The 23386-nt window shown below is 46.9% G+C and overlaps 2 protein-coding genes across 11 annotated transcripts; one reads left to right on the top strand and one right to left on the bottom strand.

The window, feature by feature from the left end:
- The first annotated feature begins 5823 nt into the window (after positions 1-5823).
- LOC133055970 (threonine aspartase 1-like) lies at positions 5824-7001 on the top strand. Its single transcript, XM_061141056.1, has one exon. The coding sequence runs from the start codon at positions 5985-5987 to the stop codon at positions 6939-6941; it is 957 nt and encodes a 318-aa protein (XP_060997039.1). The 5' UTR covers positions 5824-5984; the 3' UTR covers positions 6942-7001.
- A 1402-nt stretch (positions 7002-8403) lies between these two features.
- Positions 8404-23339, bottom strand: CNTROB (centrobin, centriole duplication and spindle assembly protein). 10 transcript variants are annotated; one of them, XM_061143404.1, is made up of 21 exons: positions 23229-23339; positions 22616-22736; positions 22056-22347; positions 21188-21272; positions 20851-20932; positions 20216-20372; positions 19219-19335; positions 18881-18997; positions 18473-18571; positions 17210-17446; positions 16753-16899; positions 14082-14215; positions 13374-13499; positions 13027-13189; positions 11737-11998; positions 10693-10847; positions 10368-10431; positions 10020-10190; positions 9744-9882; positions 9202-9274; positions 8404-8974 (listed from the first exon to the last, which is right to left on the bottom strand). In XM_061143404.1, exons 3-21 carry the CDS (start codon positions 22326-22328, stop codon positions 8849-8851), a joined length of 2727 nt encoding a protein of 908 aa, XP_060999387.1. In that variant the 5' UTR covers positions 22329-22347; positions 22616-22736; positions 23229-23339; the 3' UTR covers positions 8404-8848. The 10 variants fall into 10 exon arrangements, with proteins under 10 accessions (XP_060999387.1, XP_060999392.1, XP_060999391.1 ...); XM_061143409.1 differs by having other exon boundaries at positions 22056-22194; XM_061143408.1 differs by adding an exon at positions 21870-21924 and having other exon boundaries at positions 22056-22194; positions 22616-23277.
- Positions 23340-23386: the final 47 nt, after the last annotated feature.

Raw genomic sequence — 23386 nt, 5'->3', positions numbered from 1 at the left:
CATTTGTTCACCAATTCTTGACCCTTAGATAAATCTGCTACCTTATCATTTTCAAAGAAAAACCTATGTATGTGGGAAAAAGACTTTTCAGACAATAGTAAGTGGTACCAATCAGATCTAGTGAGAGTTGCTCAGAAGACAGACTGGGGTGGTGCTGGGGCCACTTCTTTTTTTTCTTGAGGCTCCAGATATTATAATGAAAAAAGAAATGCCAAAGAAAATTACGAAAATTGTGGTTCATTTCAAGCATTTACATTTCATTTATTTATTCTTAAACATTTACATTTTAAATGTAATGTTGTCTCTGTGTGGGCTGTGTTAGTTGTTCAGTCGTGTCCGACTCGTTGCAAGCCCACAGACTGTAGCCCGCCAGGCTTCTCTGTCCATGGAATTCTCCAGGAAAGAAAACTGGAGTGGCTTGCCATTCCCTCCTCCAGAGGAACTTCCTAACCCAGGGACTGAACCCTGGTATCCTGCTTCGCAGGCAGATTATTTACCATTTGAGCTCCAGGGAAGTCTCCTGTTGTCTCTGTACCCAAATGAAAGAAGCATGCACTTTAAGACATAACTAGTGAGGAAAAAAAAAAACAAAAAACAGAGACATTACTTTGCCAACAAAGTACTACTTTACCATCTAGTCAAAGCTATGGTTTTCCCAGTAGTCATGTATGGATATGAGAGTTGGACTATAAAGAAAGCTGAATACTGAAGAATTGATGCTTTTGAATTGTGGAGTTGGAGAAGACTTTTGAGAGTCCCTTGGACTGCAAGGAGATCCAACCAGTCCACCCTAAAGGAAATCAGTCCTGGGTGTTCATTGGCAGGACTGATGTTGAAGCTGAAACTCCAATACTTTGGCCACCTGATGCAGAGAACGGACTCATTAGAAAAGACCCTGATGCTGGGAACGATTAAAGGCAGGAGGAGAAGGGGACAACAGAGGATGAGATGGTTGGATGGCATAACTGATTTGATGGACATGAGTTTGAGTAGCCTCTGGGAGTTTGGGATGGACAGGGAAGTCTGGCATGCTGCAGTCCATAGGGTCGCAAAGAATTGGACACTATTGAGTGATTGAACTGAACTGAGATCATGTGAGGTTTTATAGAGAATAAGAATTATAGAGCATTACACATGCTTTTCAACTGTCTTAATCTTTCTTCTTTTTAAAATATTTATCTTTTGGCTGCACTGGGTCTTAGTTGCAGCATTTGGGATCTTTAGTTATGGCATGTGTCATCTAGCTCCCTGACCAGGGATTGAACACAGGGCCCCTACATTGGAAGTGCAGGGTCTTAGCCCGCAGACCACCGGGGAAGTCCCTGTCTTAAATCTTTCTTCATTCTGAAGCCTGCCCTGTTTCTTGAATGGTGAAGGTTCCCAGCCCCGGTCATCAGTGTATTTATAGTCCACAGCAGCAACTTTACACCAAGCTGGCATACTTTTTCTTCCCATTTTCCCTTGTCAGCAACTTAATAAAATTTGACATGTGCTCAACATAAATTTGTAAGGCATTTTGCTTTTGTTAGTGGGTATTTTTCTAGTCCTTTCTCTCTATATTTTATAAACATAGATGTACACACATAGTTTTACATATACAGTTCTATACATATATGGTTTATTTTTCTACTATAAATGCAATAACATCATGTATTTTTTCTTACTATGAAATATTTGATATACAAGAAAAATACAACCACTGTGTGTGCATTAATTATAAAGCACAATAACAAACATCTTTATTTGAAAAAGTGGAGTATCACTTACACCCTGATGATGCTGTGTGGGTCCTCCCTGTGACATCACCTTCTCCCACACCCCTAGGGATACCACCATCCTGAATTTGGAGTATACTGTTTCTTTGGGGTTTTTTTAGACTTACCATATAATGTAGGTATTCCTAAATAGTACAAAGTTTATTTTTGCCTTGGTTAGTTTTTCCTTTATAGAAGTTTTTATTATCCTGCTAAATTTCTAAGTATATGATGCTACATAAATGGTATTTTTAAAATTGCTTGGGTTTTTTAAAAAATAATCTCAAATTTTACAGAAAAGTTGCAAGTACTATACAAATAAATTTTTCTCCTCAGTCATTTGAGAGCAAGTGGCCAACAGGAAGCCTCATCACTGTAAATACTTTGGAGTCTTGATTCTGGCAAACAAGGAGATTCTCCTACAAAACCAAAAGACAAACATCAAAATCAGGAAACTGATATTGACCCATCATTACCATCTAATCCTCAGATTTTTCTTTTCAAGTTTCACCAGTTGTCCTAAAGAAGTTCTGGATAAAGAAATGGTCTAGTACAGAATTACATACTGTGTTCGGCTTTCATGTCTGTGGCAGTTGCTTTTCTTGACTTACATGACTTTGACAATTTTGAAAATGACAGGACAATGATTTTGAAGGATGTCTCTTAGTGCTCATCTGCCATTTCTTCGTAATTAAATTCAGACTGTGACCTTCGGCAGAAATCTGGCCAGATGCTTTTTTCTCCTGGCATCTTCTCAGGCTGCACACGATTTAGATTTGACCCATACTGGTGAAGTTCACTTTGATCACTTGATGAAGGTAGCTCAGCCAGAGAAGTTACCCTTTGTAATTAGTACTTTGAGGGATGTACTTTGTGTGTGTGCATGTTCAGTTGTGTCTGAATCTGCGACCCCATGGACTGTAACCTGCCAGGCTCCCCTCTCCATGGGATTTTCCAGGCAAGAAATACTGGAGTGTGTTGCCATTTCCTCCTCCAGGGGTTCTTCCCGACCCAGGGATAGAACCTGCGTCTCCTGCATTGGTAGGCAGATTATTTACCACTATGTCACCTGGGAAGCCCCGGGATGTACTTTGCAACTGTGTAATTACCCTGTACCTTGTCAAACTTAAACAAATTTTTTTAAAATTTGACTGTGTTGGCTGTTAGTTGTGGCACGAAGGACCATTGTTGCGGCATACAGCCCTCTCTGGTTTCAGGGCTTGGCTTAGTTGCCCTGTGGCATGTGGTTGAACCCAAGTTCCCTACATTGGAAGGCGGATTCTTAACCACTGGATCACCAGGGAGTCCCCAAACTTGTATTAGTTTACTTGTATCTGTGTGGACACATGATTTCTTATTTTATTGAATGGATTATAATCCTTTACTATCAATATTTACTTGAGGCTCAAACTCTAGAAACAGAAGTCTTTCAAGCCAGCTTCTTAACCCAAGTCTCTTGTTCTCTTCCATATTTTTTTCTCTCAAAAAGAATCCTGGTTAGAATTTAAGTTCTCTCCTTTTTCCTTCCTTGATTCTGTTTTGTAGGGGCTATTTAGACCAATTGTGCAGCTTGGACTAATTTACATATGTCCAATGTGCTTTTTCATTATCTGCACAGTCAGTCAATGCTGATAACCCTGGGTTGTCCCAGCAATTACTTTCTCTGAGGTCCCACTCCCTAGGGTCGTCTGCAAGTACCAAAATCCATTTTCTCCTTCTCCTTAGTGCTTACATGGTAATGTAGTAATCCATGTATACATGGTGGCCATCTAGGCTAATCTTTCCAAGTCTTCTTGCAGTCAGATGTAGCCATGTGACCAAGGTCTTACCAACGAAATATGAGCAAAATTGATGTGTGGCATTTCCAAGTATGGGGGGTTCTTAAGACATTGCCTGTGGTTCTTTCTCCTTCTTGCCAGGTGAGAGTCCTACATGGCAACAGGACACTTCACCATTTCTTGCTTCAACAGTACATACAGTGACAGTGATCTGGGGACAGCTGAGTGACAAGATGGGAAACATCTGAGACCCAGGTGGCCACATGGGGCAGGACCATCCCACCGCTGTGGACCATTCAGTTCAGTTCAGTTCAGTTGCTCAGTCATGCCCGACTCTTTGCGACCCCATGAATCGCAGCACGCCAGGCCCCCCTGTCCATCACCAACTCCCGGAGTTTACTCAAACTCATGCCCATTGAGTCAGTGATGCCATCCAGCCATCTCATCCTCTGTTATCCCCTTCTCCTCCTGCCCCCAATTCCTCCCAGCATCAGGGTCTTTTCCAATGAGTCAACTCTTCGAATGAGGTGGCCAAAGTATCGGAGTTTCAGCTTCAGCATCAGTCCTTCCAATGAACACCCAGGACTGATCTCCTTTAGGATGGACTGGTTGGATCTCCTTGCAGTCCAAGGGACTCTCAAGAGTCTTCTCCAACACCACAGTTCAAAAGCATCAATTTTTCGGCACTCAGCTTTCTTCACAGTCCAACTCTCACATCCATACATGACCACTGGAAAAACCATAGCCTTGACCAGACAGACCTTTGTTGGCAAAGTAATGTCTCTGCTTTTTAATATGCTATCTAGATTGGTCATAACTTTCCTTCCAAGGAGGAGCATTACCCGGGAAATAAACCTTGCCCAAAGCCACTGGACTTGTTTACAGCAGCTTAGCCTTCAGCCTTCACCCTCACATACTCTACCACCGGAACCACCCCTAGCCCCACCCCCGGCAGCTTCGGGAGTTCTCAGGAGACAAAATCTCACACCACACGCTGTCTGCACCAAGCGTGGCCAGAGTTTAAAGACTGTCCCCAACTTCTCGTATGTGTGCTTTTATGGAGCTCCCCAAATCTTTCCTTTTGGTTTCTTTGCCTCTCAGAACATTCTCAAGATGATTATGGAGGAAGAAAGTGATTGGCTGGGTTTTCTCCTCCTCCTCCTTAGCCTCCTTGCTGTGTTTTGGTGAAGAAACAGACTTTTAAAGGGGGCACAATATATTTTTAAAAGATCAAAATTGTCTTACTATAACTAGCTCACAAAATAGTTAAGTCAGCACTGTGCCCTTTTCTGATTTAGTTCTGGAGAGCTGGGAAATATTCTCCACACTGTCCTTCATGTCAAGAAAAATGTAGGGCATGTTGACTGAGGGTGGCAGGTTGGAATCCAAAAGATAATGAGGTAAGACTGGGTGTTCATTTTGCCAGTTTTTAAAAATAGTATAAATCTATTTCCTCCCAATGCTGGTACTATGCCATCAATCACAGAGTTTGGTCAAATAATTCTAGACACTTGAGGTAAAAAAGAAAAGCAAACATTTCCAAAGGTGAGTTGAGATTGGCCTTGAAAAGCTGGTGCAACTCTTGTTTCTTTGCCAGGATACCAGGCAGGACCAGAGACAAGTTGTTCCCTTGAGCCGGAGCAGGAGAACCAGCACACCTGCTGCTCGTGGGTTTCTCATCTTCTCCTCTTTCCTCCACTGGGAGTTAGAAAGTTACTTAAAGGTGGAAAAAAATACAGTGGTCCCTTGATAACCAAAGTAGGGAATAGGTTGCAGGACACCCTGCAGATACCAACATCCACAGATGTTCAAGTCCTACATAAAAAACAACAAAAGGTTTGCCTTATTATCTGTGCACATCCTCCTGGACACTTTATTATTTTTGAAAAGTATTTATTTGGCTGTACCAGGTCTTAGTTGCAGCATGCAGGATCTTCAGTCCATTTCAGCATGTGGAATGCTTAGTTGCAGAATGTGGTATCTAGCCCCCCTGACTAGGGATTGAGGTGGGGCCCCCAGCATTGGGAGTCTTAGCCACTGGACCACCAGGGAACTCCCCACCCTCCCATACACTTGAAATCATCTCTAGATTACTTATCTCATACTATATAAATAGCTATAAATAAAATGTAAATGCTATGTAAAAGTTAGTTGCTAGTGTGCAGCATATGCAAGTTTTGCATTTTGAAATTTCCATAATTTTTTTCCCCAATATTTTTGATCTGAAGTTTGTTGAACCTGCAGATAGAGAACCCAAGGGTGGGTGCTCTGAGGGCTCTGGGCTGATGCGGGTGCAGGTTATCATTCTGAATCCAAAGCCAAGGAATATAAGCATGTATGCAAAAGAGCTTGTCAAAAGGCAATTGAAAAGCTACAGGCTGGTGCTCTTGCGACAGATGCAGTGACTGCAGCCCTGGTGGAGCTTGAGGATTCTCCTTTTACAAATGCAGGAATGGGATCTAATCTAAATCTCTTGGGTGAAATTGAATGTGATGCCAGTATAATGGATGGAAAATCCTTGAACTTTGGAGCTGTTGGGGCACTGAGTGGAATCAAGAACCCAATCTCAGTTGCAAACAGACTCTTGTGTGAAGGGCAGAAGGGCAAACTCTCAGCCGGCCGAATTCCTCCCTGCTTTTTAGTTGGAGAAGGAGCCTACAGATGGGCAGTAGATCATGGAATACTCTCTTGCCCTCCCAGCATCATGACCACAAGATTCAGTTTAGCTGCTTTTAAAAGAAACAAGAGGAAACTAGAGCTGGCAGAAAGGGTGGAAACAGATTTCATTCAGCTAAAGAAAAGAAGACAATCAAGTGAAAAGGAGAACGACTCAGGTGCTTTGGACACAGTGGGCGCTGTGGTTGTGGACCACGAAGGGAATGTGGCTGCCGCCGTCTCTAGTGGAGGCTTGGCCTTGAAACATCCGGGGAGAGTTGGGCAGGCTGCTCTTTATGGATGTGGCTGCTGGGCTGAAAATACTGGAGCTCATAATCCCTACTCCACAGCTGTGAGTACCTCAGGGTGTGGGGAGCATCTCGTGCGCACCATACTGGCTAGAGAATGTTCACATGCTCTACAAGCTGAAGATGCCCACCAGGCTCTGCTGGAGACTATGCAAAACAAATTCATCAGCTCACCTTTCCTGGCCAGCGAAGACGGCAAGCTCGGAGGGGTGATTGTCCTCCAGTCCTGCTGGTGTTCTGCAGAGCCTGACTCTTCCCCAGATAAGCAGATGCTTCTGGTGGAATTTCTGTGGAGCCACACGGCCGAGAGCATGTGTCTTGGTTACATGTCTGCCCAGGATGGGAAGGCCAAGACTCATATTTCCAGACTCCCTCCCGGCGCAGTGGCCAGACAGTCCATGGCCATTGAAGGTGGGGTCTGCCGCCTGGAGAGCCCGGTGAGCTGAGCCTTCCAGCGGAACCCGGAGCCTCGAGGGCACCACCGAACCCGAGCTCCACGGGGTTCTAACGAAGTTGGATGTTTTCCCTTCCTCATTTCATAACTTTTGTCGCAGCCTCTTGTGTCCGTCGCGACACTAGTGCTGCTGTAGTTAGCGCTTGGTGACACGTGGGTCTTGGGCGGGCGAGTGGGACGCTGTGTGTGTGAGTGTGTGCGCGTGCGTGTGCTCGCTTCTTCAATCAATTAGAAACTCCTTCTTATTATGTAACCTCAGACCAGGAATGATTAAATCATCTTCCCAAAATGTGTGCTTTAACTGTTTACAGGTAAAACCTAAAGTTGCAGGAAACGGTTGATTTCACAAAGCGGTACGGACTGTGTTGATGTAACATGTAATGTGTCTGAAACTGCAGAGGAAATCTGCTTGTTGCAGTGATTGACAGTGGCGTGCTCCTGATCACAGTGTTAGGAACCAAGTGTTTTTATTTGTTAGCCAGTTTAAGTGGATCCTGTGGTGACTTAAACTGCTGTTCTCATCCCTCATATGGGGCATTTTTCTTTAACAAAGAATGGTTTCAGTGCAACAATCTAGCCGAGAATTAAGGTCAGAACCTTTTTAAATAATAGTCTTATTGATAAAGTTTGTACTTCCTTCCTCAAGCTTTTCTAAGCTTAAATCCTGCATAGCTTCGAGCTGTGTGTACTGTATTATGAAAGAATATGTAAAGAGAACATACAGTAATGCAGTCCTTAATCTGTGTATAACGGAATGTTATTTACAATGTAACACTGTAAATAAGAAAGCAAAATTTATGGGAAAATTCAATATTATCTTTGTTTCTTGTTTAAATATATTTTTAAGATAAAAGGCACAAAAATAAAAGAAGCATATTACTGGGAAAAAAAAAAAAAAGAGAACCCAAGGGTATGGAGGGCTGACTATTGTTACTATAAAACTGTATGTGAGTCTATATTCTGTCAAGTCTATCCCGGAGCTAACCAAGTAATTCAGGGGCACATAGAACGACCCCACCCTCCTCACAGAATCCAGTAAGCTCTGTCCCTCAAACGCCCACCTAGGACCGGGCCATTTGGAATCGTATTTACCACCATCCCCACTCCGCACTGCACTCTGGAGCTGAAGGGTCCCAAGGCACCATCCTTCAGTTTCATCTAAACTGTTCTACGGGCTTTTCAGGGTTTGTACTACGAAGTTGGGGCCTTTCATAGTTTCACACTAATCTCATTTTCTTCTTTAATATTGTTTCTCTTTGTTCATTTTGGTATGAGGATGAAAGTTTTCACAATCATGGCTTTTCCTCTTTGCCAGCACTCTAGTCTTTTATACATGTTTCAAAGCCAGAAGAGTGAAGCCATAATATGTGGGCTGGCTGGAGCAGAATCGAATCCTACTAACATGATTGAAAGAATTATCTGCTCCTGAAAGAGAAAACTGTCTTCCCAATATCACATTTTTACTCAAACTCTTTATATAATAACTTTTTTTTATTAAAAGTGTTTTTCTGATTAGTAACACATATGTGTTTCAGAACAGTTGGAAAATACAGAGATATATAAAAGAAAATAAGAGTCCCATAATTCCACAACCAACCAGAGCTAGCCACTCTGTAGGTTTTACTCTGGAAACACCGAGCCTTTGCTCACCTACACTTCGGAAGTCTAGCCACAGACTGTTTTCTTTCAAAGCAGTCAGGTCTTTTTCCACAGAATATGAAATAGAAACATAAAAAACATACTCAAAGAGAAGAATGAGGTTTCTTCACAAAGTGGTTTCCTAGAAATCCTCCCTTTTCTGAGTGCCTATGAGTCAGAGACTCTAATACAGACTACCAGATTTATTAAAATAATAATAATAAAAATAAGAAGAGACCAAGGAAAAAAAAGGTGAAGGGCTTATCTCCAGATTCCCCCCCGACTTCTCACACCACCAGGGGCGGGGTGCCCACTTTTCTTCCGAGCGGGAGGTTTGTCAGTCTTAGGGGCTACAGCAAGGCGACGAGGGAGAGCCTGGGAGGGAACCTAAGAGTTGAAGGGAGAGAGAAGAAAAACTCAGCGTCATGTCCTCCCAGTACCCAGCTCCTGAGGGAAGATGTTGTGTGTGGGGAAGGCTGGAGTCAGACAGCAAAGGGGAAGGGCCACACTACAAAAAATGGGATCCAAGTCAGTGGGGTCAGGGCGATCATGTGGAGGGCGAGGGACGAGTCAGTGAGAGCCCCCACCCCTTCACCCAGCCCTACTTTCCTCACCTCTTTCCGGGGGATCTCACCCAAGCGGGAGTCTGTGTTCCTTCTGGGGGCATTTTCCCCTCGGCTGTCAGTCCTGCCGTACAGATCAGGGGATGAGGAGGGGCAGCTGCTCCCCACTCTCCCCAACACTCGCGGAGAACTATTTCCCGGTGCTGTCTCTTAAGAATAAGAACAAACAAGATAGACCCGGGGATCCAACAAGAGGAAACATGAGTGGAGTCACATACTGAGTTATACTAGGTCATCACAGTCCTAGGACTCTCAGTTCTGAGCTGCAGGGTAAAGAGGAAAAAACTAAAGTAGAAAAACATGCAGAAGAGATTTTTTTAAGAAGTGAAAAACCAAAAAGAAAAGAAGAGACAAAAGGAAGGTGGGGAAGAGTGAGAGATGGAGGAAGAGGAGGAGACTCCAATCTACCCTCACTTCTTCCCCAGAAAAGGACAGAAGACACTACTCAATAGACGACACACTCCACATTCTTCCCATTCACAGTCCAGATTCCTTCCATCTAGCCCCTCCTCCCTTCCCTCCCAGGGTGGTACCCGCCGCCGCCATGTTCCAGCTTCTTCAGGTAAAGCAGCAGATCCTCAGCAGGCAGCGCCTCCCAGCCCCGAGCTTGGTAAAGTCTTAACAGCTGAGACACTTCCATCAGCTGCCTCGAGGATGTGGGCCCATCTCCACCTGAGAGACACATCATGAATGATCATCATCCTGGGCTGGCCCCAGCCCTTATCCCAGCTCCCAGAGCCCAGAAGGGCCTTCAGTTCCAGGTACCAGCTCCACACCTGAGACCTACCTGTAAACCAGGACCTGCTTACCTCTCTCTGGGGAGCCACTGCTGGGACCGCCGCTCTGTGAAGGGGCCGAGGGAAGCTCATGGACCCGGAAAAGACTGGACGCCATGGCTAAGGGAACTTTAGTTTTATGGACGGGGGGCGGGAGGCGTGGCACCTGAGGGGTTTCCTCCCAAGATGGGGCAGTCAGAGGACCTAGCCAAAGGAATGAGATTCAGAATGAGTAAATGGGGCAAAAGCCAAGGAATCCCAACAGCCTTAGCCTTCATGGGGCTTTGTAACCTTTGCCAGCTCCTGAAGACTCAGCCCTGGTAAGTGGATCTCCTGCCTCTTTTAGGCCCAGCCCCAAACTTCTTCAGAGTTTGCACTCACCAGGCTTAGGGGGAAGCTGGTCGATGGAGGGGTTCTCATGGCTCTGGGGTGCAGTCTCCAGCAGCTGGGGGGACAAGACAGTGGGGCTCCCTGAGGACCACTGAAGAAAGAGATCTCAGGGTCTGCAGGAAGCAGCGGGGAGGAGGTAGGAGCTGGTTTCCTAAGTTCCAGAAGGAACTGCTGCAGCAGAAATAAGGGGGACTGGGAGAGGCAGAAACTAGGATGAAGTCTTAGTCCTAAAAGGCCAGAGTCCTCGCCTCTCAGAGTAGAAAGAGAAAATGAGGAAGGGAAGGAGAAAGCAAGAGGGACAGATGGGCCCTCTTACCTGGTGCAAAAAATGCTTGAGGCCCTGCAGCTGGGAAGGGGGTGGCAGGCCTTCCTTCAGGAAGCCATCCCCCTCAGACCCAGGGTCTTCCTCAGGGAATGGTCGCTCTGCCCGGTGATCCGGATGGAAGGTCCCAACTGCAGAGAAGGCCTCCACTGTACAGTGAAACAGGGGGTGTGTGCTGTAGGGGGAGGGGCCCCTCCACCAGGCAGCTCGCTCAAGGCCTGGAAGGAGGGGGCCTGTCACACATAAGTGGGGCTTTGCGGCTAGAAGATGATCACAGCTGAAAACAGCTGGAGAGGCAAGGACTGAAGGCAACTGGGAGCTGGGCATGGCTGAATTCTAAGACAGAAAAGTAGACAGAAGGGGAAGGCTGAGGGCCCTGGATGCTGAATGAATAAATCCTGTCACAGCACAGAACGCTTTAGGATAAACAGACATGTTCTGGTTCTTTCACCAGAACATGCCCTCATGCTTACTTCAACCTGGGTTGTCTCATTTTCACCACACAAAGCACCCCATGCACCCAAGTCACAACTGACTGAATCAGACGTGGCCACAGCTCAAGATTGGCTGATCTGAGGGATGGGTACCAACCCACCAGACCGCCTCTTTAAACTTGGACCCAAGAAACAAAGGCAGGTTGTCTAGAGTTTTGCTAGAGTCAGTGTCACAGCTGCTCAAAGCCATGTGCAAACCAAAGCAGCAAAAGCAAGAACCCAAGGGGGAGAGAGAGCTGGTCGTTCAAGAGGAAGAAGCAGAGTCCAGAGCCCAGGTAAGCCCAGGGCAAGGAGGAACAGCTGTGCTGTTCCCGGCAGCCCCTGGTGCCAACTTTGGTTCTCAATAAGCACAGATGTGTCCCATTTCCTAGAGTCTAACTCCCTGTGTTTGAACCAACTAGAGTGGATTTCTGCTACTGGTAAGGGACAGTCACTAAGACATCTGGGAAACAGAATGCTCAAGCCCCGGCAGGCAGGAAGTTAGGTTAAGAGACAGCCAGTCAGTGCGGGGTATGGGAACCCGGTGACTTCTGTCCCCAGGCACCTGAAGATGACGTGAGGTCTGGCTTTGGCTCCAGCGGCTGGAAGGAATGCTGGCTCTGGAAAGTAGGGCCCAGCAGGAGGCTAAGATCTGGGGAGGGGCTGCAGAGAACAGGCGGTGGAACCCCAGGCAGCTCCTCTCGCGTTTCCCGGCTCTGCTGCAACACGGGCTTCAGGGCCACGGCCATGGGGGGCACCATCCAGATCCTCCTCTCCCCCTTCTCTGGTTCCTGCGGCCCAGGGCTGGAGGGGCCGGCGGGTGGAACCTGGGCACAAGAGAGAGTGCACTTAAAGAGACGAGACGTGCCATAGACACTTTAATAAGATTACAGATTAGTAGAACGTCCTTAGAAGGGGATTTGGGAACATCTATCAAATTTCTGACAAATTTTAAAATGCATATTTTTGACCCTACAATTCCATTTCTAGAAACTGTATAGAGATACTGAACCAAGACATATTAATGACAATTTCTGCAGCACTATTTGTAGAAGCAAAACACAGGAAACAACTTTAATATCCAACAAGCACTTGGTTAAATAAGTCATACAACTGTGTATAGAAGGCAACTTTTCTGTGAGGGGCTGCGGGGTGGAGCTGGGGGTGGGATACACTCAAGACACCAATATCAGCTGCTGCTTCTTGGGGGAGGAACCAGGAGACTGAGGTGCAGGCATAGTATGGAGATTACTTTTCACTGTATACCTTTTTGAACAGTTTGGTTGTTTTTTTATTTTATTTCATTATGTTTTAAAATTTTTGGCTGCACACATGGCATGTGGAAACCTTAGCTCTCCAACCAGGGATTGAACATGTGCCCCTGCATTGGAAGGCTGAGCCTTAACCCCTGGACCACTGAGGATGTCCCTTTTGTTTTGTAAAATTACTATGTGCACATTATTATCTATCACCAAAAATATTTTAGCTAATATTAAAAACTTAAGTGTTAAAAGAAGGAAGTAGGAGATGCCAACAGAGAGAGGGCGAGGGTTGAGACTCCTCTAGGGCAGGACTGAGCAACAATTTCTGACTCTTTCCATCACAATTACTTCAGCTGCCCTTTGGCAAAACTAGCATCATGTGTTACCCTCTCTTAGGCTGGGAGAAGAAGCTGATACCCAGTGCTGTGGGGCCAGTCTGGGCAAGTGGCGGCCATGGCAAAAAGACGGCTTTTGATGAGACAGTTACTCTTTGGGAAAGCTCACAGAATTTTCCTAAAGCTGAACTCCGGACTCTCCTTGGGAGGGAGCTAGATGTCCCAAGAAAGGGTCTAAACAGAACCCTGATGGCCTACCGGGGGGTGGGGCGGCAGGGTGGTGGTGCTGAGCAGCCGGGTGGCCTCCTCCCAGTGGGCCTGCAGCATGGCCTGCAGCCGCTCCACCAGCTCCACCCGCTGTTCCTCCAGCTGCTGGTTCCCACTCTGCAGTTCCCGCACTCGCGCCTGCTCCCGGGCCAGTCTGAGAGGAAAGATGCAAGAGGTGATGTCAGGCCTTGGAGAAAGCAGAGACTCGGAGAACAGGAAGGGCCACAAGGAAAGGTGGGACACGGGAAATTGTGAGAGGAGCTGGGGCCAGTGCAGAAGAGACCAAGGCTGCAGGGGAAGGGACCAAGGCCTGACGTGCAGACTCCAGGGTCCAGTACCTGAGCTCATAGTCCTGAGCCACCTGCTGCTGCCGCTCCTCCCGCTCCGCTATTTCCACCTTGAACTGAGCCAACTGAGTGGACAGTTCCTGCTGGTGCTGTCCATTCAGCTCCTGCAGCTGCTTCCTGAGAGGACACAGGTGAGAAGAAAGGACTGAGGATGGAGAAGGAAGTCATCCAGTAAGAGAAAGTCAGCATGTGTGCACAGGACAGTGATCGAGCAAGCCAGCCAGCTAGCCCTGCCCTGGCAAGGTCGGGGGGTGGGGTTGTTCAGGAAGGAAGCAAGGATGGCTGAATGGGTTCCCTAGAAGCAGACACTTAAATGAGGACTTATGTGAAGGTGGTTCATTTAAGAAGCATTTCCAGGAAAAAAAAAGCTGGTAGGGGAGTACGGGAAGGAAGGGAGAAGGCATGTCTGGATGTGCTGCAGGTCTCAGCTCAGCACTGTACACACCAGGGGCTAGAGAGCTAGAAATTGGTATTCCTGCAGCCATCAGCTATTGCCTAAGTGCTCCTTCCTATGGGGGGAAAGTGGAAAATCCCCAAGCAGGTCTGGCTCTCCTGTGAACCCGAGGCAGGTCTCCCACTGAGAGACAGACAGGGGCTGGTGTGTTGGAAGCTGGTAAAGGGATCTGAGAGGGTCTGGGTGCCCCCCCACCCCCACCTGCTGCTGCTGTGGAAAGGCAGCAGCCGGCGAGCTCCAAGCACCTGTGATGGTCCCTCAGGGAGGCTGCCTGCCGAAGGCTGCTCTCCTGCGCCTGTGCCAGCCGCTCGGTCACCCGCTGCTCCAGCTGCACGGCCAGCTCCGACTCCATCTGGATCCGCTGGCTTTCATACCGGGCCTGGGAGTAAAGCAAGTGGGTGGGTGGGAGAGGTCATCAATCAGCTCCATTCTGTTTGGGCTTAGAAGGGAATGGAGGATGTAAGGTAGATTAAAAAAAAGATTCATGCACCAACATTCCCTCCTACGTCTGAAGGACGAAAGAAAGAGAATTCTGCCCCAAGGAGTGAAAGCAGTTTCCTTTCGTTATAAAACCATGACCTTGGACGATACAAATGGTTTTTTTGTGCTTTAAAAAAATATATTTATTTAACTCCTTGCAATTACCTAAATTCTTTTTAATTTTTAAAAATTATGGTAGGAAACGCATATACAAAGCTTACCTTCTTAGGTAATACAAAACTTACCATTTTTAAGTGCAGCATTAACTACATTCACATTGTTGTGCAGATCTCTAGAAACTGTTTATCTTGTAACTGAAACTATATACCCACTGAACAACAACTCCCCATTTTCCCTCACCAGTCTGTAACAATCACCACCCTACTTTCTGTTTCCATGAATGATTTTATCTGCTCTAGGTATCTTATTACCTAATTTTTTTATTTAAGTTTCAGGTGTACAACATAGTGACTTAGTGATTACACATTATAAAATAATCCCCACCCAAAATTTTTTAATGAAAAATCTTAATGATATATACTCTCCCTCTGAGCTGGCAATTTCACTTTAAGGAATCTATCCTACAAAAGGAATGCCAAAGAGTCATGTACAATGATGTTCACTGCAGCATTATTTATTTTTGGCCATGCTACGGCTTACAGAATCTTAGTTCCCCGACCAGTGACTGAATTTGTGCCCTCTGCAGTGGAAGTGTGGAGCCCCAACCTTTGGACGGCCAGGGAATTCCATGCAGCACTTTTGTTTTTTTTTTAAGCTGTGCTGGGTCTCCATTGCAGTGTGCAGGCTTCTCTAGTTGCAGCTCATGGGCTTAGTTGCCCCATGGCATGTGGGATCTTAGTTCCCGGACCAGGGAGTCAACCCTCATCCCCTGCATTGGAAGGCAGATTTTTAACCACTGGACCACCAGGGAAGTCCCCAGCGTTATTTTTAATAGTGAAAAAAAATTTGGCATCAGGGTAAATTTCTCATCAAAAGGAAAATGCTTAAGTAAACTATGATTCATACATTTATTGCAATATAATTCTTTAAAAAAATGATGTACATCTCTATGTGTTGACATGGAAAGATGTCTGATATATTACAAGGTAAAAACAAGTTGCAGTGAGTGTGTGTGTGTGTGTGTGTATATATATATATATATATATATATATATATTTAAAGCACCAGCCCATAAACGCATATGAAAAAGTTCTGAAAGGATATACACTGTGTACTTCTGTACACTTGAACTTGTATTACAGATCACTTTTATTCATATCTTAAAAATATTTTTTAGAGTTCTCTGGGAAGACTACCTTGACCCATTCATATAGAATTGATGGCTCCTTTCTGTCTTGGATACTTACCTCTGATAAATTAACTTTAAGAATTTAAACAGAAACTGAGTTTAAGACTTTAAAATAAGCTGACCGAAAAAAAAAGTGAAATGAGAATAATGACTCTAAAAGATGACAAGAAAGGAAAGAAAAATAAACATCCAATAGGCAAGACAAAATAAGATATAAAGGGGACTTCCCTGGTGGTACAGTGGCTAAGACTGTGCTCCCACTGCAGGGGGACTGGGTTTGATCCCTGGTCACACAACTAGATCCCACATGCCACACCTAAGACACTGTACGGCCAAATATTTTAAAAAATAGTTATTCTTACTCTAAATTATTAGGGCTTCCCTGGTGACTCAGTGGTAAAGAATCTGCCTGCAATGCAGGAAGCCTGGGTTCAATCCCTGGGTCAGGAAGATTCCCCAAAGAAGGGAATGGCAACCCACTTCAGTATTCTTGCCTGGAGAATCCCATGGAGGGAGGAGCCTGGTGGGCTACAGTCCATAGGGTTGTAAAGAGTTGGACACGACTGAGAGACTAACACTTTTCTAAATTATTAATCATACTCCTTCAAAAATGTGTGTGCTAGACAAGCTCCCCATGTAACTGGTGAGCTCCCTATTGCTGGGACTGTGTTAGGATTATCCCAGCCCAGAGCTTACACACAGAAGTTGTCCAGTAGGTTTATTGAATGCACACATACATGCATGCAGCTGGCACCAGCTCAGGGGCTTATAAATTACTACTGAATTGTTTACTAATGTCTTTACCCTTGGCCCTCCATGATAAATTAGTTCCCATGTGGTCAGCCCTCTAATTCAATGGGCCAAGTGAAAAGTGTGTTCTCTCAAAACTGGCCTCTCAAAAAAAACTGGCCTCTCTAACCTAGAAATTTGGTGTCTCCTTAAGTCAACTATTAATAAGGAAAGAAGTCTCTCAGAAACTCATTAATTTGCTCTTAACATACATTTTACACATAAAGGCCAAAATTCTAGTTAGAAATGGGAGTGTCTGCCCTGACTCCTGAAGCCACTTTGCCTCAGACCTCTGTCTCCCCAGCAGGGACACTCCCCTAGAACCTCAGCCTCCTGACCTGCACCAGGCTCATCTCCAGCTGCAGGGCGTCTCTCTCTCTCCGAGCTGTATCCAGCTCTCCTTCCAACCGCCGCACCTCAGACTGCACCAAGGCCAGCTGCTGCTGGGCCTCCCGGGCGGCCTGGGCCTCCCTCTGGTTGTTCCCCTAGGAAAGGGCAATCAGACTTCAGTTTGTATCTCATTTCCTGACTCCCGGTTACCTCTATTCCCTGATTCACCCTCCCATACCCTAAGACCCAAGCTCCCTTCCTCTTCACCTGTGACCTGTTTCCTCATCTCTGTTGAATCTCACACTTCAGTTTTCTGTATATTTGACGCCCCGGCCCTTCCTGCAGGCCCTACCCTCTCAGTCGTCTCTCCTTCACTCTCCATCCTGCTCCACTACACCGTGTATTCTGACATCCGTCTCATTCAATTATTTTGTCCTTCATCTGTTCCTCAACTGCCCCTTCTACCTTCTCCCTTTCCAGCTGAGCCTGGCTCTCCTCCTGCAGCGCCTGGTAGCGCTCCTTCATCTGGTGCTCCTGCTGGGCCCAGCTCCGCCTTTCTTCTTCCAGGGCCACCTGCAGTGTCTCCAACTGTCGACGCTCACTGAGTTGCCCCGCCCGGGCCTCATCCAGTTCTTCCTGCAGGACTTGGCAGCGCTGCTGTTCCAGCTCCAAGCTCATGGTTAGAGCCTGCCTCTCCTCCTCCTACAGCCCCAGGAGAAAACCAAGATCTTAGCATGCCCTCAGGAGACCAGCAATCTGCCCCCTCACCCCCATACAACGTGCCCACTGAGAATTATATCCATGAAAACGCAATAGTTAACAAGCCCATAGGATGTCAATATGGTAAATAAGAGTTTCTGTACCAGAATTAGGGAGACCTGGGCTCAGATCTCAGTCTGAATCCCAGCTCTGCATTTACTTTGGGTTCTGAGGCACCACCCTTACTTGTAAAGTGGGCATATTACAGTCCACCTTGTGTGGATTAAAGTTAAAGGGTATGTAAAGCATTTAGCACAATGTCTGGCCTGTAGTAAGTACTCAATATATGATAGCTGTCACCACTGTCATCAAAAGAAATTCCACAAAGACTAGAAAATTCAGCCTTACAAACATGTACTAGCCAACCAGCAGCTGCCACCAGCACTCCTGGACTGTTAGGAATGTCAGTACCAGCATGCATGTAGCAAGCATGTGTCATGCAAGCAAGAAATTCTAAACCTGGCTACTAATTCATGTGGGTAATCATCTTATCATTTCAGCAATGAGAAACCTAAGTCTCACCCCCATACCCTTCTGAAAATATTTAGGTTCCCCGACCCCTCATATATCAAAACCTCAGGGAAAGGACCCAAGAAATCTATATTTAAAAATAATTCCCAAATGATTCTAATGAGGATACAATTTGCAGAGTCTCTCAAACTGGCTTGATGGCAGAGCTCACTTTCTGTAGAGTACCTAGCAGAACTAGTGTTTTGAAGAACACACTTTGCTCTGGTGCAACTCAAATTATGAACTCCCACAATCCACCAAAAGCCCATATCCCCAGACTTCCCTGGCAGTCCAGTGGTTAAGGCTCCTTGCTCTCAACCTGGGGGGGCCTGGGTTCAATCCCTGGTCGAGGAACTAAGATCTTGCATGCCCAGGGTGCAAACAAACCAAAAACAATCCACATCCCTCTAGAAGTAATGACCAGCCTTTACTGGAATTAACCCAGGCGAGCATTCTCACCAGTGTCTCTTTTTCTCGTTGCTGCAGTCGGGCACCTTCCTGCTCACGACTCAGGGCCTCCATGGCCTCAGAAAGGCTTTGTTCCAGGCGGGTTACTGTCTTTCAGGGAGAGAACACAGCATGGAGGATCTGAGGAGAATCCCTGCATGCTACCCTTCGAAAATCATTAACAACATAAACTTTAAAAGCAAGGGTTAACTAAATGACTTGGGGGCCAGAGGGATGAGGAGAGCTGAGCAGACATCAATCATGCAAGTCTGACAGCAGAAACACTGAAGGGAGAGGACACAGGAGAATTATCAGGCTAGCTACGGCAAGCTGGAGGTCAACCTGTGAGGTACCCTGGTTCCTCCCCTGTCCAGCCATCGGTGACCCAGGTTCTAATGCCTCGTGATCCTGGTTGCCCACCTCCTGCTGCTTGCTTCTAGTGAGTTCAGCTGCCTGCCGTTCCTCCTGGAGTCCCCGAAGCACCTCTGTCCGCTCAGCTTCATGCCGGTTCCAGCCCTCCACCACGCGGGCCAGGGTCTCAGGAAAGGAAGGAGGTCACATAGAATTTCAAATAATTTTTCTTCCCTCTTTGTGTCCACAGGAGCAGGGCCAACAGCCACCTTCTTCCAGTGGTCAGCATACCCAGCACTCACCCACCCCCAACTCCTAATATGAACAAACAAATGTTGGTTGGCCTCCCCCTGTATTCCTTGGTGCCCCTCATGGAGAGATCCACCCGCATTCCACTCCCCTGGCACCTTGTCCAGTTGTTCAATCATGATATCTTTCTTTCGGTCAGCAGTCACGGCCACGGCTAACTGTTGCTGAAGCTCAAGGACACGGGTCTGCAGGTTCTGAATATGGCGCTCACAATGCTGGGAAGAAGGGTGAGGGGGTTTGGGTGTTGTCACCCTTAGTTTGACCAAAGCTCCAAACTTTCCAGTTTCTCTATGGGGGAAGACAGGGAGCTTGGTTCCCAAGAACAGAACAGGTTTGAAGAAGGAGAATCAGGAATTCCAGAGCCTGAGATCTCCAGTGCCTTCCTCTCCCACCTCAGGAAGCAGGGGTTTGGTCTGCAGCCTCTTCCCTTTCCTAGATCTCCTGAGAAAAGTTTCCATGAACCTTTCGGCAGGGGTGCAGTAGTCCATGCTGCAAAGAGTGAGAAGTTACTCCTGCCTTAAGAAGCATACTGGACACAACGATTCAGCGTGGCAAGGGGAAAGGGGAAAGCCTTCACGCCCAGGCAGTTTAAAATAGAGGAAGAGAAGGTTCCAAAAATGACAACACAACCAATAATTCCGACTTTTCTTCTGCCTCATCCTGCTCTCTGCCCGCTTCAGATAGGCTGAGGCTCCAGAAACAAAGCTCATTATATCACCAGTAGTTTTGCACAAGCCAACAATTTGTTGTTCATTCACCAAACATTTACAGAGTATTTGTTTGTGTTGGTATATTCTGGACTGTAGGAAGACACTGCTGAACAAGATAAGGTATGACCCATGTGGAGCTTAGGTTTTAAAGAGGGGAAACAAACAAGACATACCAGACTTTGATAAACTATATGAAGGAAATAACAGAATGATCGGAAGGAATACCTGGAGGGGAGGTGTGCCATCCTAGACAGGATGGTCAAAGAAGGCCTTCCTCATAGGAGAGCCATTTGAGTAAAATCCTAGCTTGCAAGACCTTAATCTTTTAGCACTTGGCCCTATTTCTAATCTTTGCTTCTGTCAAAAGGAAGCCTTTGTATCTCACCTTGCGACGAGTATGCTCTGAATCCAGTGCATCTCTCAGTCCCTGAAAATCTGGGGGGTTGAGCGGGGGCCCTGGCCGAAGACTGGTGTAGCGGGGGAACAACTCCTCAAAGGCCTGGGCTGAGCTGGATGGAGACAAGTCTTGCAGCGGTCGGGTGCTGAGCAGATTAGGTAGAGAACAGTAGGGATGGGAAAGCTTTAGAGACCCAGAGTCCCATTTCCAGACATTTTACAAATAAGGAAACTACAACTCAGGGCAAGAGCCATGCCCAAAGTCACAAAGTTACGTAGATAAATGACAGAGCCCTAGAGAGCACACAGGCTTTGTGAGTCACTCTATAGTACTCCTTCCTCTACTCCATGCTCCCTGCAGCACGAGTCACAGCAGAAAAGAGCTAATTCTTCTGGAGGAGGAAGGACCTAGAAAGCCAGGTACTAAGCAGTGGATGCCTAAGTTCTCAAAGGAGTAAGCAGGACAGAAGAAAGGCAAGAAAGGGTTAAAAACTGCAAGCTAAGTGACAAGCATCTTAGGTCCTTAAGAGGTACAAAAGCAGCAAAGGGAGAACTAAGCAACAGAACACTTGACTTTCCAAGATAGAGAGGAAGGCAGCTAGGAGAACCTCAGGGAGAACTCACTTAAGCAAGGTGGCTGTGCTGTCACTGTCAAAGGAGTCCTCTTCCCGTCTCTCAGAGTCGGCACCTGGAGTCGGGGGATCCCCTGCAGGCAGCCAGAGGGACCCACAGCCAGGGTCAGGTAAGGATGGGGACAGGGATCACTTGAAGGAGAAGAGAGGAGTGGTCCTTCCTTTCTACTTCACCCACTCCTCCTGCCTCTCTCCGTAAGAACGGGAGCCTTTTCTCCTGAAATCTCTTATCTCTGAGTCTAGGTCTCCAGCCCACACATATCCTGCTAGCTTTCTCCACTTTTTCCCACCCCTTAAATCTAGGTTCTCCTTTATAGAAAATCACTCACGATAAGCCGCATCACGTGAGGTCTGGAGCATGCTCTGGAGTTGACCTCGAACACTCTCCATCTCAAAGATATGCTTGGAACCATCCTAGAAAAAAAGCAATGCAGAAATCAGATGCAATAATCCATACTGCATCCAGGGTAGATGGCATTGAGTGGCCCCTAAGGCTCAAGAATTTTTACTCTCACACCTTGGAAAGCAAGAAAAATAGAACTGATTCAATGAGAAACTCAATTGTCTGTGGAAGCCAGAGAGGTAATGCAAATGAATTAACTGGGCATCTTAAGGTAAGAGTGGTGAGGATTCCTTCCAACTAGAGAGCAAATATCCTGTGTAAAGACTCTGCTGTCCACGGCTATCACTTTTTCAAACTCTGGGAGGCCTAGACAGTCTGCAGATGGGTTATGATACGTGTTTTATCTGACACTATCTTCTTGGTAACATGTATAATTGATTAAACTGTTTTAATGATTTACATACCAAATTTTGAACCATACAATCAAAACAGTTTCAAGATGAAAGGATCTTAGAATATTTTCCTTAAATCCCTAGTTTCCTCTTGGGATGAAGAACCCTTATGCTCATTTCCAGCACCCACATCCCAGTTAAAGCACAGCAACCTACCCCATGGGTGTCTCTGAAGGGAAAAAAAGAGTTAGGAAGTCTCACAGTTTTCCAACTTACTATGAGTGGCTCAGGACTCTCATCAACATTTGCTCACAGGAACAAGCATGGTTGACTGTGTAGTTAAAAGAAATTATGGAATCCAACAACAGGAGCTCAAATCTCAGTAAAGCTCTCTCTCTCTCTTTTTTTTTTACCACCCCCAATCCCAAGACCCTAGAGGTGTCCAAGACAGACCTCCCTCACCTTTTTCTTCAAGTTGTTCTCCAATCCCACTGACAAGCTGTGACTCAGTCCTTGGGCCAAGCCATCCAACACCTCATGGGGAGGTGGGGAGGCGGCAGGTAAATACAGCTGGGCTCGGGCTGTGCTCTCTGCCTGACGACTGAGGTGCAAAGAAGTATACAGCTGGGAGGTCACCTCAGAGGACACTTGGTTCAGCCCAGGGGCTTCTGATGACTCACTCAGGAGGTCCTTGGCCCGTAGGGGTGAACTGGGGCTGGCATCTGATGTTGCCATGAGTACAGGGAAGAGACAACTGGAGAGAGCAGAGGTGGGAACTCCTGGTTCTGCTTTAGGAGAGCCCAGGGGAGTAAGTACGGGGAGAAGGAAGATTTGGGAGAAAAGAGGAAGACTCCGAGCGAGGGATTCTTGTTGAATGAGGGTATGGAGCCTTTCTGGTTAAAGGAAAGGCTTCCAACAGTTCCAGAGGCCATGGGAGAGGGCAAAAGGATTTCTTTCCACAGCTCCTGGGAACAGTGGAAAAGGCAGGTGCAGCAAGGAGCGGGTGGGGATGGAAGACCTACTGCGGGGCAGGCGCACCACTGCAGTTCCTCTGGAGCGCTGAAAGCTGCAGTTCAACTTCTGGGCCAGGCTCTCATAGTCCACTGAGCTTTTACATTCTCACATCCAGCCAGAATGCACAAACTGAAACGGACCCAAATCCAACAGGGGCCTAATTTCCGTCCAGTTGTCTTATGGCCCCTCAACTGGCTCCGGTCTCAGCGAGGCAGGAACCTCACGCTCCCCACCTCTCCTCTTCGCCCATCACCCGTTCCATCCAGGATCAACTCTCTGGTATATCCCCTCCGATCCCTCCGGGCAAGAAAGCCGGAGCACGGCTCCCTAGAATCCCTCCCTCTCTGCTACCCCAAAAGAAAGTTTGTGAACACTCAAGTCACGCCCTCTGATGGCCCTAAAAAATACGCTCAGGCGCTCCAGCCTAGCCTGAGATTCCCTACCTCGATCACCCCGTTCCGATTACTCCCCACACCTCCAGTCCTCAGCCCCGCAGTTTGCCAAGGTGGGAGGGAACTAGGGAATGCCTCCCCCCCCTGAGACCCGGTAGGCGAAGATCCAAACGACCCCTCTTCTCGCGCCCTTCCCAACACTCAAAACCGTTGGCAGGCTCCCGCCCACCTTCCGCAGCTCCGCCTCACTCGCTTCGATGACGTCACCAGCCCAGGATACAGTGCTTTCCGCCGCTTCCAGCTTCTGGAGCGGAGTGCCTTAGACACGCATGCCCAGACCCGGCGCCACGGATTGGCTGAAGCAGGTATGGGGCGGAGTTATTGCTG

This window comes from Dama dama, chromosome 5 (genome assembly GCF_033118175.1).
Source record: "Dama dama isolate Ldn47 chromosome 5, ASM3311817v1, whole genome shotgun sequence".
Taxonomy (NCBI): Eukaryota; Metazoa; Chordata; class Mammalia; order Artiodactyla; family Cervidae; genus Dama; species Dama dama.
The sequence above is the reverse complement of the archived record's forward strand: the minus strand, read 5'-3'. Positions and strand labels throughout refer to the sequence as shown.

Coding starts and splice junctions, on each gene's coding strand:
- LOC133055970 (XM_061141056.1), top strand. CDS start 5,985: ATGGGATCTAATCTAAATCTCTTGGGTGAAATTGAATGTGATGCCAGT.
- CNTROB (XM_061143404.1), bottom strand. CDS start 22,328: ATGGCAACATCAGATGCCAGCCCCAGTTCACCCCTACGGGCCAAGGAC. Junction 20,373..20,850: donor AGCACAGCCACCTTGCTTAA/GTGAGTTCTCCC, acceptor TAATCTGCTCAG/CACCCGACCGCTGCAAGACT. Junction 17,447..18,472: donor AACGAGAAAAAGAGACACTG/GTGAGAATGCTC, acceptor CTGGGGCTGTAG/GAGGAGGAGAGGCAGGCTCT.